Here is a 14,476-nt window from a genome sequence, read left to right on the forward strand (position 1 = left end):
AGGGTAGGACTGAGGTCTTTAAAAGGTGTGTGTGATGAAGGTTGTCCCCTCAGCCAGTCAGTGCCTGCCTACCCAGGGAGAGCTAGGGAAGCAGCCAGCATCTCTTTCTCTCACCGTCCTGGTGGAGCTATAAGTGAAACCACCACACACCCACCAAGCCCAGGTCTGCCTGCCTACCCAGTGTCTACTGGCCTCCCTGCCCTCCCCACACACCTCCCCTTTTCTCCTGGGCCCTTGGAATTAGTACCCTTTTCCTGGAAACAAGACCTCTAACCAGCCCAGTTATGGTAAGAATCAGGCATACTGCAGAATTACAAGACAGCAGATGGATTGACAGATGGTCAGCAGAGAGTGTCCACATTGAGGAGCACTCTCAGCCTTTAAAGGACTTTTATGGCTGGGCAAGGTGACTCACGCCTGTAATCGTAGCACTCTGGGAGGCCGAGGTGGGAGGATCACTCAAGGTCAGGAGTTCGAGACCAGCTTGAACAAGAGTGAGACCCAGTCTCTACTAAAAAATAGAAATTAACCAGACAACTAAAAATATATATAAAAAATTAGCCAAGTGTGGTGGCGCGTGCCTATAGTCCCAGCTACTCGGGAGGCTGAGGCAGTAGGACTGCTTGAGCCCAAGAGTTTGAGGTTGCTGTGAGCTAGGCTGATGCCACGGCACTCACTCTAGCCTGGGCAACAGAGTGAGACTCTGTCTCAAAATAAAATAAAATAAAGGATTTTTATGTCTGTGTAGAAACTTAGAAGCTGCCTTAAAAAAATGCCAGATGTCACCTGCACCACACCCTGATATCAAACAAATCAGCATTAAAATAGTCTTGTTCTTAATGGCTTTAATTTACATTGTTTTCTAAGTTGTCTTTTTTTTTTTTTTTTTTTTTTGAGACAGAGTCTCGCTTTGTTGCCCGGGCTAGAGTGAGTGCCATGGCGTCAGCCTAGCTCACAGCAACCTCAAACTCCTGGGCTTAAGCGATCCTACTGCCTCAGCCTCCCGAGTAGCTGAGACTACAGGCATGCGCCACCATGCCTGGCTAATTTTTTCTATATATATTTTTAGTTGGGCAGATAATTTCTTTCTATTTTAGTAGAGACGGGGTCTCACTCTTGCTGGTCTCGAACTCCTGAACTCGAGCGATCCCCCCACCTTGGCCTCCCAGAGTGCTAGGATTACAGGCGTGAGCCACCGCGCCCGGCCGTCCAAGTTGTCTTTTTAATTTAAAAACATTAGAAGGTTGGAGGCAGTGGCACCCAGGGAAGGGTCTGAGGGCTATCTGGGTTCTGGGCCCTCCTACTCTGGGGGCCCTGGGAGAAAGCATCTCAGAAGCCCAGCAGCAGTTTCTAGCTGGGCCTGAGGCCTCTCTGGAGCCCTGACACAGTGTGCAGGTGGTGGTGTTCCTGCTTTGGCGGAAGGGCTATTTCAGCAGGTACTTGGTGGTCAGAGGGACCCAGGCCACAGGCAAGCACTGGGGGCAGGATGGGGCCTGCATGGGGTAGTGTGCAGTCAGAGTGTCGCCTGGGTCCCTCTGAGAACAGGAAGCTGCAGCCAAGCGGGCATGTCCCCACTCCCTGGAGACTCCCAGAGGGCTGTCACGTCCACCCTCAGCACTGGCCTCTCCAGGGGTTCCCCACCTGGGACTGGGGTGCTCATGAGCATGTAATAGTCAGGATCGGGACTCAGGTTTGGGTCTGTTTGATTTTTGTGTGACAGGATTTCCTGCTTTTGAAGCTGGCACATTTGAGCAAAGGTCTGCAGATGGCCAGCTCCAGTGGACTGCAGGGTGGGGGCAACAGGGAAGGCGCCTTTTGCCATCAGGGGAGCTGGGATGGGGTTGTGGTAGGGGACGGCCGGGGGGGGGGGGGGGGGTGGCGGGTGCTGGGAGAGGCACGGGAGGCCTGGGGTTAGGGAGCTGGGTGCGGGGAGGGAGGGTCTGGGTCAGAGGCGGGCTGGGGTGGGAGCAGCTGGTCCTCCCGCACCCTAACGCCCTCGCCCCCGCCCCTCTTGCAGGCTGGAGTGGGTGGAGATCATTGAGCCGCGCACCCGGGAGCGCATGTACGCCAACCTGGTCACGGGGGAATGCGTGTGGGACCCTCCGGCCGGAGTCCGCATCAAGCGCACCAGCGAGAACCAGTGGTGGGAGCTCTTCGACCCCAACACGTCGCGCTTCTACTACTACAACGCCAGCACGCAGCGCACCGTGTGGCACCGGCCGCAGGGCTGCGACATCATCCCACTGGCCAAGCTGCAGACCCTGAAGCAGAACACCGAGTCCCCGCGCGCCTCTGCCGAGAACAGCCCAGGGCGCGGCAGCAGCGTTAGCCGTGAGGGCAGCACCAGCTCATCCCTGGAGCCCGAGCCAGACGGAGAGAAGGCACAGGAGCTGCCTGGGAGGGTGGGGCGGCCAGCGGCCTTCGTGAGGGAGGAGAGCGGCAGGTGAGGGGCAGGGCAGGTGTGGGCAGGGGAAGGGGAGGGCGTATAGGGGGGAGGAGTGGGGCAGGTGTGGGCAGGTGTGGGGCTGGTGGACCAGGGGAGGTGGGCGAGACCAGGGCTCCACTCCTGGAGCCTGAATGTCATCTCAGCAGTTGGCTGTGTCAGCTGCCACCACTGTCCCCAACAAGCATTTCCTTGGTTCTGGTTTGGCAAAAGAGATTGGTTGTTCAGTAATAGTTTTCCCATCTCTCCACCGTCCTCCCATCTCTTGCCAAGATCTGTGTTCACTGCTGGGCTCCCCTGACAGGTGGTGGGGAGGGCCACACCAGGCCCTCCAGGACTTGGAGCCAGGCTGGCACACTCCCTCCCTCTCTGCTGGGACCTTCTAATGGTGATGAGAACATCAATCACCTGGGTCTCCAGGGCTCAGGAGCTAATGAGGTGAGCAGAGCCAGTGAGGAAGAAGAGGGGGAGGACAAGCCAAGGAGAAGTCTAGGACTGTTGGAGCCTTGATCCGCTGTCCTTTCCCAAGATCAGCAGCACCTTGAGTGGAGGTTTTCTGGCCAATATCTGTGGGGTCGTGTTTTTGGTGCTTTTTTGGTTCTCCCTGCTTGAGGGAAATGCAGATGTGGCCTAAGACACTCCAGAGATGCCACCCTGATGGTTCGTGGGACAGAAGGGGTGCCTTCCCTTGGCAAAGCCCACCCTAGGCACAGGGCCTGGTCCCTGCAGGTAATGACAACCCCAGCATGATGCCTGTGCTTGAGCTGGACTGATCTTCTTGGTATCCCCAGGAGGGAGGTACTGCTGTTCTCAGGCCACAGATGAAGACACTGAGGCTTAGGCTGAGCAACTTGTCCACGGCAGGCAGGAGCGGCAGACAGGCATCATTCTCGGAACACCCACTGTCTGTTCAGTCACACGAATGTCTTTGCTGTGTGTTCAGAGGGTGGCACCGTTACCCTTATTTGTCCCTGTGAAACACGAGGCTATGACCCACACCTTGCTGTGGCCTGAACATATTTGGATGCCTCTCCAGGACGTCCACAAAGACAAACCTTGATCTTCCTGCTGTGGCATCTGTGGCCCCATGAGTGTGAGGACACCATGTTGGGGTGGGCAATGGCTAGTGAAAATCAAACAGGCCCCTAGATGGGAAGTTCCTGAAAGAAGCCAGGGAAAATCTAAGGACACAACGTTGAGCTGGGCCTGGAGCCACATGGAGCCATCCAGGGGCAACAAGTCTTCCAAGGAGAGGCCCCTGTGTCTTAGGGGACAGCGAGGGGACCAGAATGGTGAGGACAGGGCAGGAGGGGTCAGGGCAGGTTGGAGGGCAGTGGAGACCCTGCCACAGGGCAGTGGAGACCATGAGAGTGATTGGAACCTAATTGAGACTTTGGGTTTATTTTGCCCCTGGTGCGAATGACAAGCAATGAGTCTGGAAACAGACTCATCAGGCAGCCATTGCAAGAGTTGGAAGTGGCTGTTCTGTGCAGTGCCGTGGAGTGGGGTCAGGCAGATCCAGGTCCATATGGAGTATAGACAGCTGGCCGTGGGGCTCCTGCATAAGACAGAGGATAGGTCAATGTGGATACTGGACACAGCATGAGAGGTCTGAACAGGCTTGGGGCGATCTTTTGGAGTCATCTGCAGACAGCAGAGCTTGTCTTGGTGGGAGCCAAGGAGACCCCTGCTCTCAGCAGTGGGAAGAGGTCAGGGTTCAGGGACAGGGTCTGAGAGGAGCTGAACCAGGTGAGTGAGACAAAGGCAGATGGATGTTGCGGTCATGGCTCATGGCAAGGGGTGCAAGAGGTGCTCTGGGATCTGGCAGGATGGTGGGAGAGCAAGGGCAAGACAGATGCCAATGCAGGAACAGATGGACATTGCGGGCTGGTCAGGTAGCAGGGCCTTCACGGAGCTCAGGACTTGGTCCCTGTGCAGACTGAAGCCTGGCCCCAGGGGAGGACTGGGGACTGAGAGGAGAAACTGAACCCCAGGGAGAGGGGGTAGGCGATTGGTGCTCCCCATACCAGAGTTTAGGTGCTGAGGGTGTGAGGCCATCGCTTTCTGCAGAGGTGGAAAGGAGGCTGGGGAAGAGGGATCCAGACTGAAGCGGTGAGCTCAGAGAGGCCCTTCTTAGAGTTTGCTGCCCAGTGCAGGCTGGAGGAGGCAGGGCAGGCTGGCAGGCTGTGAGTTGCCTGGGCAGGGTGGGGGCTAGTGAGGGATGGAGCTGGTCAGAGCTGGAGGAAATAGGGTGGAGGGGCACCCCCAAGTTGCAGAGTTAGCACTGGTGGCTTGGGTGCTGCTCGGTGGTGGAGGGGGCAGCAGGAGGAGGACAAACTTTCCCAGAGGCTGCTCCCACCTCCCCTCCAGCTCCTCTACTTCCTCCCCAACAACGACTTTTTCGGTTTCTTTTGGCTATTCTGGTGATTGGGAAGTAGTGTCTCATTGTGGTTTGGGTTTACGTTTCTTTAATGACTAATGACTTTGAGCCTCTTTTTGTTTGCTTATTGGCCATTTGTGTGTCTTCTCTAGAGAAATATCTGTTCAGATCCTTATCTATTTTATTAGTGAGTTACATGTTCTTTATATTCTGGGGACAAGTCCTTTGTCAATATATGATTTGCAAGTATATTCTCCCATTTTGTGGTTGTCTTCACTTTTTGATGGTATCATTTGCAGTACAGAAATTTTTAATTTTGATGACATGTTATTTGTCTACTTTTTCTTTTATTTGCTCATGCCTTTGGTGCCATGTCTAAGCATCTGTTACCAAATCCAGGTCATGCAAATTTACCCCATTGTTTTCTTGTAAGAATTTATTTTATCTATTAAATTTAGATGTTTCATCCATTTCGACTTAAATTTTACATATGGTGTGAGGTAGGGGTCCAGCCTTCCTCTGTATGTGGCTGTCCACCTGTCCCAGCACCATATTCTTTCCCCATTGAATGGTCTTGGCACCCTTGTCAAAAATCAGTCAGCCATAGATTTGGGTTTATTTCTGATCTCTCAATTCTATTCCATTGATCTGTCTCATGCCAGTACCACACAGTTTTGATTACTGTAGCTTTGTGATAAGTTTTAAAACTGGAAAGTGTGAGTCCTCCAGCTTTGTTCTTCTCTTTCAAGGTTGTTATGGCTATTTGGGGCCCCTTGCAATTCCATATAAATTTGAGGATTGGCTTTTCCATTTCTGAAAAAAAGAAAAAGGCTGTTGGAATTTTGAAAGGGATTGTGTTGACTCTATAGATGGCTTTAGATAGTATTGTCATCTTAACAATATTAAGTCTTATGGTCCATGAACATAAGGTGTATTTCCATTTGTTTATATCATCTTTGATTTTTTTTCAGCAGTGTATAATTCTCACAACTCCCTGGTAAAATTTAATCCTAGATATTTTATTCTCTTAGATGCTATTATAAATGGAATTTTTTTCTTAACTTCCTTTTGGATTGTTCATTGCTGGTATATGGAAACAACTGATTTTGTGTGTTGATCTTGTACTCTGTAACTTTACTGATTTTGTGTATTAGCTCTAGTAGCCTTCTCATATATTCTCTAGGATTTTCTATGTGTAGGGCCATGGCTGTATGTACAAACAGAGATCGTCTTATATCTTCCTTTCCAATTTGGGTGCCTTTTCTTTCTTTTCCTTAGCTGATTGCTCTGGCTGGAACCTCCAGGACAATGTTGAATGGCAATGGTGCAAGTGGGTGTCCTTGTCCTGTTCCTGATCCTAGGGAGAAAGAGTTCAGTCTTTCTCTTTCTCTATTCAGCAAGATGTTAGCTGTGGGTTTTTCATAAATATCCTTTACAAGTTGAGAAAGTTCTCTTATATTCCTTGTTTTCTGGGTGTTTTTTTTTATCATGAAAGGGTGTTGGATTTTGTCAAATGCCTTTTCTGCACTGTTGAGATGATCTTGTGTTTTTTTCTCCTTTCAGTCTACAATGTGATGTGTTATGATAATTGGTCTTATATTAAACCATCCTGGAGTGTGTATTTTAATCAAAACAGCCATAGCTGGCCGGGCGCGGTGGCTCATGCCTGTAATCCTAGCACTCTGGGAGGCCGAGGTGGGTGGATCGCTCAAGGTCAGGAGTTTGAGACCAGCCTGAGCAAGAGTGAGACCCCATCTTTACTAAAAATAGAAAGAAATGATCTGGCCAACTAAAATATATATAGAAAAAATTAGCCGGGCATGGTGGCACATGCCTGTAGTCCCAGCTATTCGGGAGGCTGAGGCAGTAGGATGGCTTAAGCCCAGGAGTTTGAGGTTGCTGTGAGCTAGGCTGATGCCATGGCACTCACTCTAGCCCGGGCAACAGAGTGAGACTCTGTCTCAAAAAACAAAACAAAACAAAAAAAACAGCCATAGCTGTGTGCAATTGAAACATAGAAGAACCTCCCTGTGGGCTGGGCTTATGGTTTCATGAAACCCATGAACAATCTCATGCCCCCGTGTCAAACACTCACCCTAGGGCAGGCCAAGAGTCTTTGGCCCTGCAATGGAAATTTCCAAAGGAGATGATACTGAAAAGACACAGAATGTAGGCTTTTGTAGAGGTTAAGGACTAAGGGAAGTTTATGACATATAGGTGGAGCTCTGTGGAAATGTTACTGCAGCATCTAGTTTATGGTTTAAATGAAGGAATTGAAAAACAAATATATTGGTTTGCTACAAATGTATGAGTTAAATCCAGATGGCCCCTCAGGGTGGCAGGGGCTGATCATGTTCAAGTCAAAGCCAGATTTTGAGAATCGTGAATCATCTTAAGAAAGAAATGAACGAGCAGGCTTGGAGTTAACATTTTAAGAATAGCTCTCCTGGCCAGGCTTGGTGGCACCTGCCTGTGGTCCCAGTGCTTTGGGAGGCTGAGGTGGGAGGGTCGCTTAAGGCCAGGAATCCAACGCTGCAGTGAGCTATGATCATGCCACTGCACTCCAGCCTGGGTGACAGAGCGAGACCCTGTCTCAGAAAAAGAAAAAAGTTTCCTCATAAGACCCCTTGCTGTGCCACAGCGCATAAAATCCACTTCTTGTGGAATAGCTCTCACAGCTCTGGGCTGCACACAGCTTCTCATTTTTATTGGATTGTACTGGTTTTGAATTCTTTGTTGGTTTTGACTCATCTTTGTAATTAGGTGATGAAATTGATTTCTTTTTATCATTTTATTTTCAGCATGTGTCTGTCTCCCCACAGAGACTCTGGGTCTGGCCTCAGCTCTGCCCTATTTTCCATAGCCCTGAGCCCAGGGCCCCTCTCTAGGGATTGGAGTGTCCTTCTCTTTTCAAAAGTGTCTTGGGAGTTCTGTGGTGATGTGGGGTTATTGGGATCAGGATTTCTATGAGAAGCCGTGTTGGGATTTTTGACAAGAATTGTGTTGAATTATTGATTATTTTGGGAAGATAGACATTTTTATTATACAATCATGTGTATGATGTACAGTATTTATAAAGTCTACAGTAGTGTACAGTAGTGTCCTAGGCCTTCCTTCCCATTCATTCACCACTCACTCACTGACTCATCTGAGCGACTTTCAGTCTTGCAAGCTCCATTCTTGATAAATGTCCTAAACAGGTGCACCATTTTTTGTCTTTTATACTACATTTTTACTGTACCTTTTCTATGTTTAGATATGATTGGCTACACAAACACTTACCATTGTGTTACAGTTGCCCACAGTATTCAGTACAGTAACATGCTGTACAGGTTTGTAGCCTAGGAGCTCCACATGTAGTGGCTATACAATCTAGGTTTGTGAAGTAAACCCCATGATGTTGGAAAAATGATGAAATCACCTAAGAACGCATTTCTTAGAACATGTCCCTAATGTTAAGTGACACACAACTGTGTAAAGTATTCCACATGTATGAAGATGGTGTATTTTCCAATAAAGTTTTATATTTTTCTCCACAAAGGACTTGTATAGTTTTTAAGGTGTATTTCCAAGTATTTTATCAATGTTATAGCTCTAGTTTTTATACGTTATATCTTTTTCAAAAGTCATACTTTCTGATTGTACATACTTTTGATAGTACATAAAAATCGATTTTTATATATCAGTCTTGTTTTTTTACACCTTTGCTGAGCTCTCATTAAACCTAAAGAGTCATTGTCCAGGCCGGGTGTGGTGGCTCACGCCTATAATCCTAGCCCTTTGGGAGGCCGAGGTGGGTGGATCGCTCGAGGTCAGGAGTTCGAGACCAGTCTGAGCGAGACCCCGTCTCTACTAAAAATAGAAATAAAATATCTGGACAACTAAAAATATATATAGAAAAAATTAGCCGGGCATGGTGGTGCATGCCTGTAGTCCCAGATACTCGGGAGGCTGAGGCAGTAGGATGGCTTAAGCCCAGGAGTTTGAGGTTGCTATGAGCTAGGCTGATGCCACAGCACTCACTCTAGCCAGGGCAACAAAGCGACACGCTGTCTCAAAAAAAAAAAAAAGAGTCATTGTCCATCTTCAGGATCTCCTGTGATGCTGGCAGGTCTTTGAGAATGAGGCTGAGTGAAACCAGGGAGGGCCAGCACCCCATCCCAGCAGTCCAGCCTGCGCCCTGCTGTCTCTGTGATATGGTGACACCCTTTTTCAGGCTTGGGATGCTTTCTTCCATTTCTAGACTTTTTAATTGTGAATGGATGTAGGATTTTATCAACTGTGTTTTCTGAAACTTTAACATTGGTGTCATGTGTCAAATTTTGTATCCTCAAAAAGATATGAAGTTCTGGCTAGGCGCAGTGGCTCACACCTGTAATCCCAGCGCTTTTGGAAGCTGAAGTAGGGGGATCACTTGAGCCCAGGAGTTCAAGGATATGGTGAGCTCTGATGACATCACTGAACTGCATGACCCTGTCTCAAAAAAAAAAAAAAAAAAAAAAAAGATATCAAAAGAGAAGGAAAGAAGAAAAAAAGATATGAAGTCATAATCTCCAGTTCCTGTGAATGTGACCTTATCTGGAAATAAGGTCTTTATAGGTAAAATTTGTTGAGGTGAGGTCCTACTGCAGTAGGGTGGGTCTTTAATCCAATATGACTGGTGTCCTTCTGAGAAAACAGCCATGTGAAGATAGAGACACGCAGGGAGAAGGCAGCTCTGTGACCATGGAGGCAGGGATTGGAATGATGCATCTCCATGCCATGGGATGCCAAGGATTGCCAGCAGACACCAGAAGCTCAGAGACAAGCATGGGACAGCTTCTCTTGAAAAGCCCTCAGAAGGAACCAACCCTGCTGCCACACCTGGATTTCAGACTTCTGGCCTCCAGAGGTGTGAGAGAATGAATTGCTGTTGTTCTAAGGCACCCTATCTGTGGTGCTTTTTTATAGCAACCCCAGGAAATTACAACTGGCAGTTTTTTTTATTCTATATTTCTTACATTCCTGAGATACTCCGTCCATGTGGTTTGTTGTTGTTTTTTTTTTTTTTTCCTGAGACAGGATCTTGCTCTGTCACTGGGTTAGAGTGCAGTGGTGTCATCGTAGCTCACTGCAACCTCAAACTCCTGGGCTCAAGGGATCTTCCTGCCTCGGCCTCCTGAGTAGCGGAGACTACAGGTGTAGGCCACCACACCTGGCTAATTTTTCTATTTCTTGCTCAGGCTGGTCTTGAACTCCTGGCCTCAAGCAGTCCTCCTGCCTCGGCCCCCCAAAGTGCTAGGATTACAGGCGTGCATCACAGTGCCTTTCCCCATATAGTTTTTTAATAGATTTAGGTTGCTATCATTTTATTTAGGATTTTTTTTTCTCATGTTGTTAAGTAAAGATGGCCTATACTTTCCTTCTCATTCTGTGTTTGACTTGGTTTCGTATCAGCATTGGGAACATTTCCTCTTTCTTCCGTCCTTTGAGACATAGTCTGTTCTGGGGGTGTATGACAAATGAATGCACTTGGATGCCATCCAGGCCTGCTGGTTTTGTGTGAATAGATTTTTAACTACTGATTCAATTTCTTTAAGCTTGAAGGAATATTCAGGTTTTTCTGTACCTTCAATCAAAGTTAATAAAATGTTTTTCTATTAAATGGTCCATCTTATCTAAGTTTACAAATATATTGGCATGAAACTATTCATAGTGTTCTTTCTATTTTGAAGTTTTCTCCTTCTGTGTAACCACACTGTTTCATTCCTGACGTGGTTTGTGCTTGCTCTCTCTCTCATTTAGTTTTGTGAGGGATTTTCTATTTTATTAGTCTTTTTAAAGAACCAACTTTTGGCTTTATTGAGCTGTCTTTTGTATCTTTGCTCTTATCTTTATTTCCTTCCTCCTACCTTGTTTGAGATTATTTCTTATTCTTCTTCTGGCTTCCTGCTTTGGAAGCTGAGCTCATTCATTTTCACTGTTTCTTCTAAAGTGAATATTTGAGGCCATACATTTTCCTCAACATATCCCTTTAGTTTTATTACACAATTTTTGGTATGTAGAATTTAAATTGTTCAATTTCAAATATTTTCTGATTTTAATTATACTTTATTCTTTGACTCATTTGTACTAATGGTTTAGAAACATCTTAATTCCCAAAACTGTAGTTTATTTTTGATTCTTCTTCTTGATTGCCAAATTAATTTCTTTTTGATCAGAAAGCATGATTTTTTTTTTTTTTTGTGAGACTTGCTTTGTGGGCTAACCCGTGGATTTTTGTAAATGATTTTATGACTTCTTCAGAAATAATTTGTATTCTCTTTTTGTTGGGCCCAGGGTTCTATGTATGTTCATTAGATCAAATCTGTTAATTGTGTTGATCAAGTTTCATACTAATTTTTTGTCTACCTGATCTTTCAATTCTGAGAGGTAAAGAAAAGGATGACAGATTTCTTGTCTGAAATAATGCAAGCCATAGACAATAGAGTGGCAAAAAGAAAAAATCCTGTCAATCTAGAATTCTAGACCCAGCAAAAATAATCTTTCAAAAATGAAGGCGAAACCAGGTTTAATAACTTAATATCTTTCTCTACTAATTCCATCATTTGTGTCAATTCTGGATCAGATTCAATTGATTAAGTTGTCTTATTACAGTTCATTTTGAGCAGGAACTTGAATCCTGTGAGGACAAGTTGCATCAGATACCAGGGGAAGTTGTCCCAGCAGAGGAAGCACCAGGTGCCACATCCCGCTGAGGGAGAACACAGTGCTCAGGGAACAGCAGGAGGCCAGTACTGCTCTGAGGAGCCAAGGGAGCTGGCATTCCCAGACATCAGATTAATTGCAGATGTTCATCTCTTGTAATTTGTGTTGACATTTTACAAAGGTACTGCTGAATATGGACATCAATGAGCAAATTATTTTAATTGAGCATATTCATTACTTGGAAGGTATTTATCAAATTCTGTTAGATTTTTTTCTGTTGATATTTGTCTTTTAGCATGTCATTTCATTGCAGATTAACCACTTCTAACTGAAAGTTAGGGAACAGCTCCTCAATTGCACAGTTAAATGGATTTAAACAAATTTCCTTTGCCCTTGCACTTAAATGAAGGGATGAAAAGCTGTGCTGGATATGTATTTTGGGGTCAGAAAATATATCTGCTACAAATTTGTGTGGGAAAGGAGATCTCACTTCTTGTTTTAATTTGACAGCATGAGAAGTAGATAAAGCACCTTGACATTACTTATGATTCAGACATTAGTTGTCATTGAAATGACTTTACTACAGTGTATGTTTCGCATTTAAGCACTGTGTACCTTGTAATTTTACGTTGAATTAATTAAGAAACGTTATCAAGTCTGCAACAAAAATTAATTTCCAAAACCATTCAGTGTTTAATGGTAGCTGAACAAGTTTTTCTCATTCAGAAAATTTTAATCTTGGCCCTGAGTAAAAAAAAAAAAAAAATAACAAGAAAACTTTACCACTGCTAAACTGTTGAACTGCTGTGTGGTAGGGCAAGTCAGGTTATTCAGTTTCTATTCCTGACAAAAAACTCATGGAACTGTTGATGGCAAAGCCCATGACAGTGAATGAAGTTCACTGTTGACACTGCCATTTCAATAACTCATGATAGATTCCAGTATGTTTCACAAAGTACTTACTAATGAATAATACAATAAATAACTATAGGCTTATATTTTCATATAACCTTAGATTTTCACAAGCTTTGTAAATTTGTCTACTTAAGCCTTTTCCTTATCCACACATATTCTAAACATGATCAGTCATAAAAATCTTAGCAGATTGTACTTCAGGGTTGTACTGAATTAGTATTTTCCCAACTTATTTGAAAATATCCTCTGCTGTAGTTGTTCTACACAGACAATTCGTAGAGGCTAATTCTTCAGTCACTTCAAACTCAACGTTGACTCTTTTAATAAACAATGACTTAGCAGTATCCATAGCGTCTGTCAGCTCATCAAGACTCAAGGAGGACCACTGGGCCACGGGACTGCTACATTGCTCTCACTGTCTCAGTTCTTCAGGCAGCTAATGCTGTCAAAAGGCTAATGGTCTTAAGCAAATTTATTTTCTTTAGACACATAGTTTGGCTGCTGAAATCAACAGAATTTAATTAGCTCACCATTGGAGAATAGCTTTCCCTGCTTGGGTAACAAATGAGCCACTTTCAAACATACTTTAGGCCAGGCGCAATGAATGGCTCATGCCTGTAATCCTAACATTCTGGGAGGCCAAGGTGGGAGGATTGCTTGAGGTCAAGAGTTCAAGACCAGCCTGAGCAAGGGCAAGACCCCGTTTCTACCAAAAATAGAAAACATTAGCTGGGCATGGTGCTGGTGCTGGAAGCTAAGCTGATGCCACGGCACTGTAGCCTGGGTAATAGAGCAAGACTCTGTCTCAAAAAAAAAGCATACTTTCGCGTAAGGATCATTTTCATTTTTGTGAAGTAATTCTGCTGTGATATTCCATTTTTTTTTTTTATAATTTTTAAAAAAAAAATAGAGACGGGGTCTCACTGTGCTCATGCTGGTGTCAAACTCTGAGCTGCAGCTATCCTCCCGCCTTGGCCTTCTGGGAAGCTAGGACTATAGGTGTGAGCCACCACGCCCGGCTGAGATATTCCATTTTAGAGTTTCTCTTTCTTTTTTTTTTCTCTTTCTTTTGCATGTAAAGAAATGGAAGTGGATAGAGTTTCTCTTTCTGTTTAAAATTTCTCTGACCATTCTGTAAGTTGGGCATATTATGATGAGTACTTGCTCTAATAATGTTGACATAATGTTCTTTTAGCACAGCTATAGTATCACTGCATAATGAACATGATCTCCATCTAATTCAATAGCTCAATAACCCACACTCCTCTGGTCCTTCAAAGCATGACATTCAAGGTCCACTTTTCTTTTCTTGTTTTGACATATGGGTAATAAAAACAGAATAGGCCGGGCGAGGTGGCTCACGCCTGTAATCCCAGCACTTTGGGAGGCTGAGGCAGGAGAAGCACTTGAGGCCAGGAGTTTGAGTTGCAGAAAGCTATGATGACGACACTGCACTCTAGCAGCCCAGACAACAGAGAGAGACCCTGTCTAAAAAAATAATAAAACGTCATAGTATGGTGCTGAACACTGTCAAGTTATAGGTGTGTCTTTGTGATTTTCAGGGTCCCCAGCAGCAGTGTGAGCCTTGAGCACACCTCCTCTGGTCTCTGTTGTGATGACTCAGTGTCCCTATTGTGGTGCAAAAGCAGCCACAGATGATACAAGAGCAAATCTGCCTATATTCCAATAAAATGCTACTAATGGACTCTGAAATTTGAATCTCATGTAATTTTCCCATTACAAAATAATATTCAATATATTTTTTTCCACCATTAAAAATATAAAAACCATTTTTAGCTTACAGACTGTGCAAAAACAGGTAGTGGGCTAAAGTTGGCTGTGGTTTGCTGACCCCTGACTTAAAGTGAACTGCAGCCTTTTCATTGTGGCTGATCTGGAGGGCCCTATGGTCAGGTCCCTCTGCACCCTAGCCCAGCTCACTGCCTCAGCACAGGGGCCTCCTTTCTGCCCCTTGGCCTTTCCCCTTGGTTCCTTCTACCTGGTCCCCTGTCTCCTCCACTCCCTCCCCAAGAGTTGTTCCTGTCTCCCTA

General features: G+C 45.4%; 1 protein-coding gene across 3 annotated transcripts in view; it reads left to right on the forward strand.

Moving 5' to 3' along the window:
- ARHGAP39 (Rho GTPase activating protein 39) overlaps nucleotides 1-14,476 on the forward strand; it is a 119,149-nt gene that overhangs the window by 74,785 nt on the left and 29,888 nt on the right. For all 3 annotated transcript variants that reach the window (XM_045561151.1, XM_045561150.1, XM_045561152.1), the window contains one exon: nucleotides 2,018-2,443. In XM_045561151.1, coding sequence (XP_045417107.1) covers nucleotides 2,018-2,443 — 426 coding nt within the window. The remainder of the gene's footprint in view (nucleotides 1-2,017; nucleotides 2,444-14,476) is intronic.

This window comes from Lemur catta, chromosome 9, assembly GCF_020740605.2.
Source record: "Lemur catta isolate mLemCat1 chromosome 9, mLemCat1.pri, whole genome shotgun sequence".
NCBI classification, from domain to species: Eukaryota; Metazoa; Chordata; class Mammalia; order Primates; family Lemuridae; genus Lemur; species Lemur catta.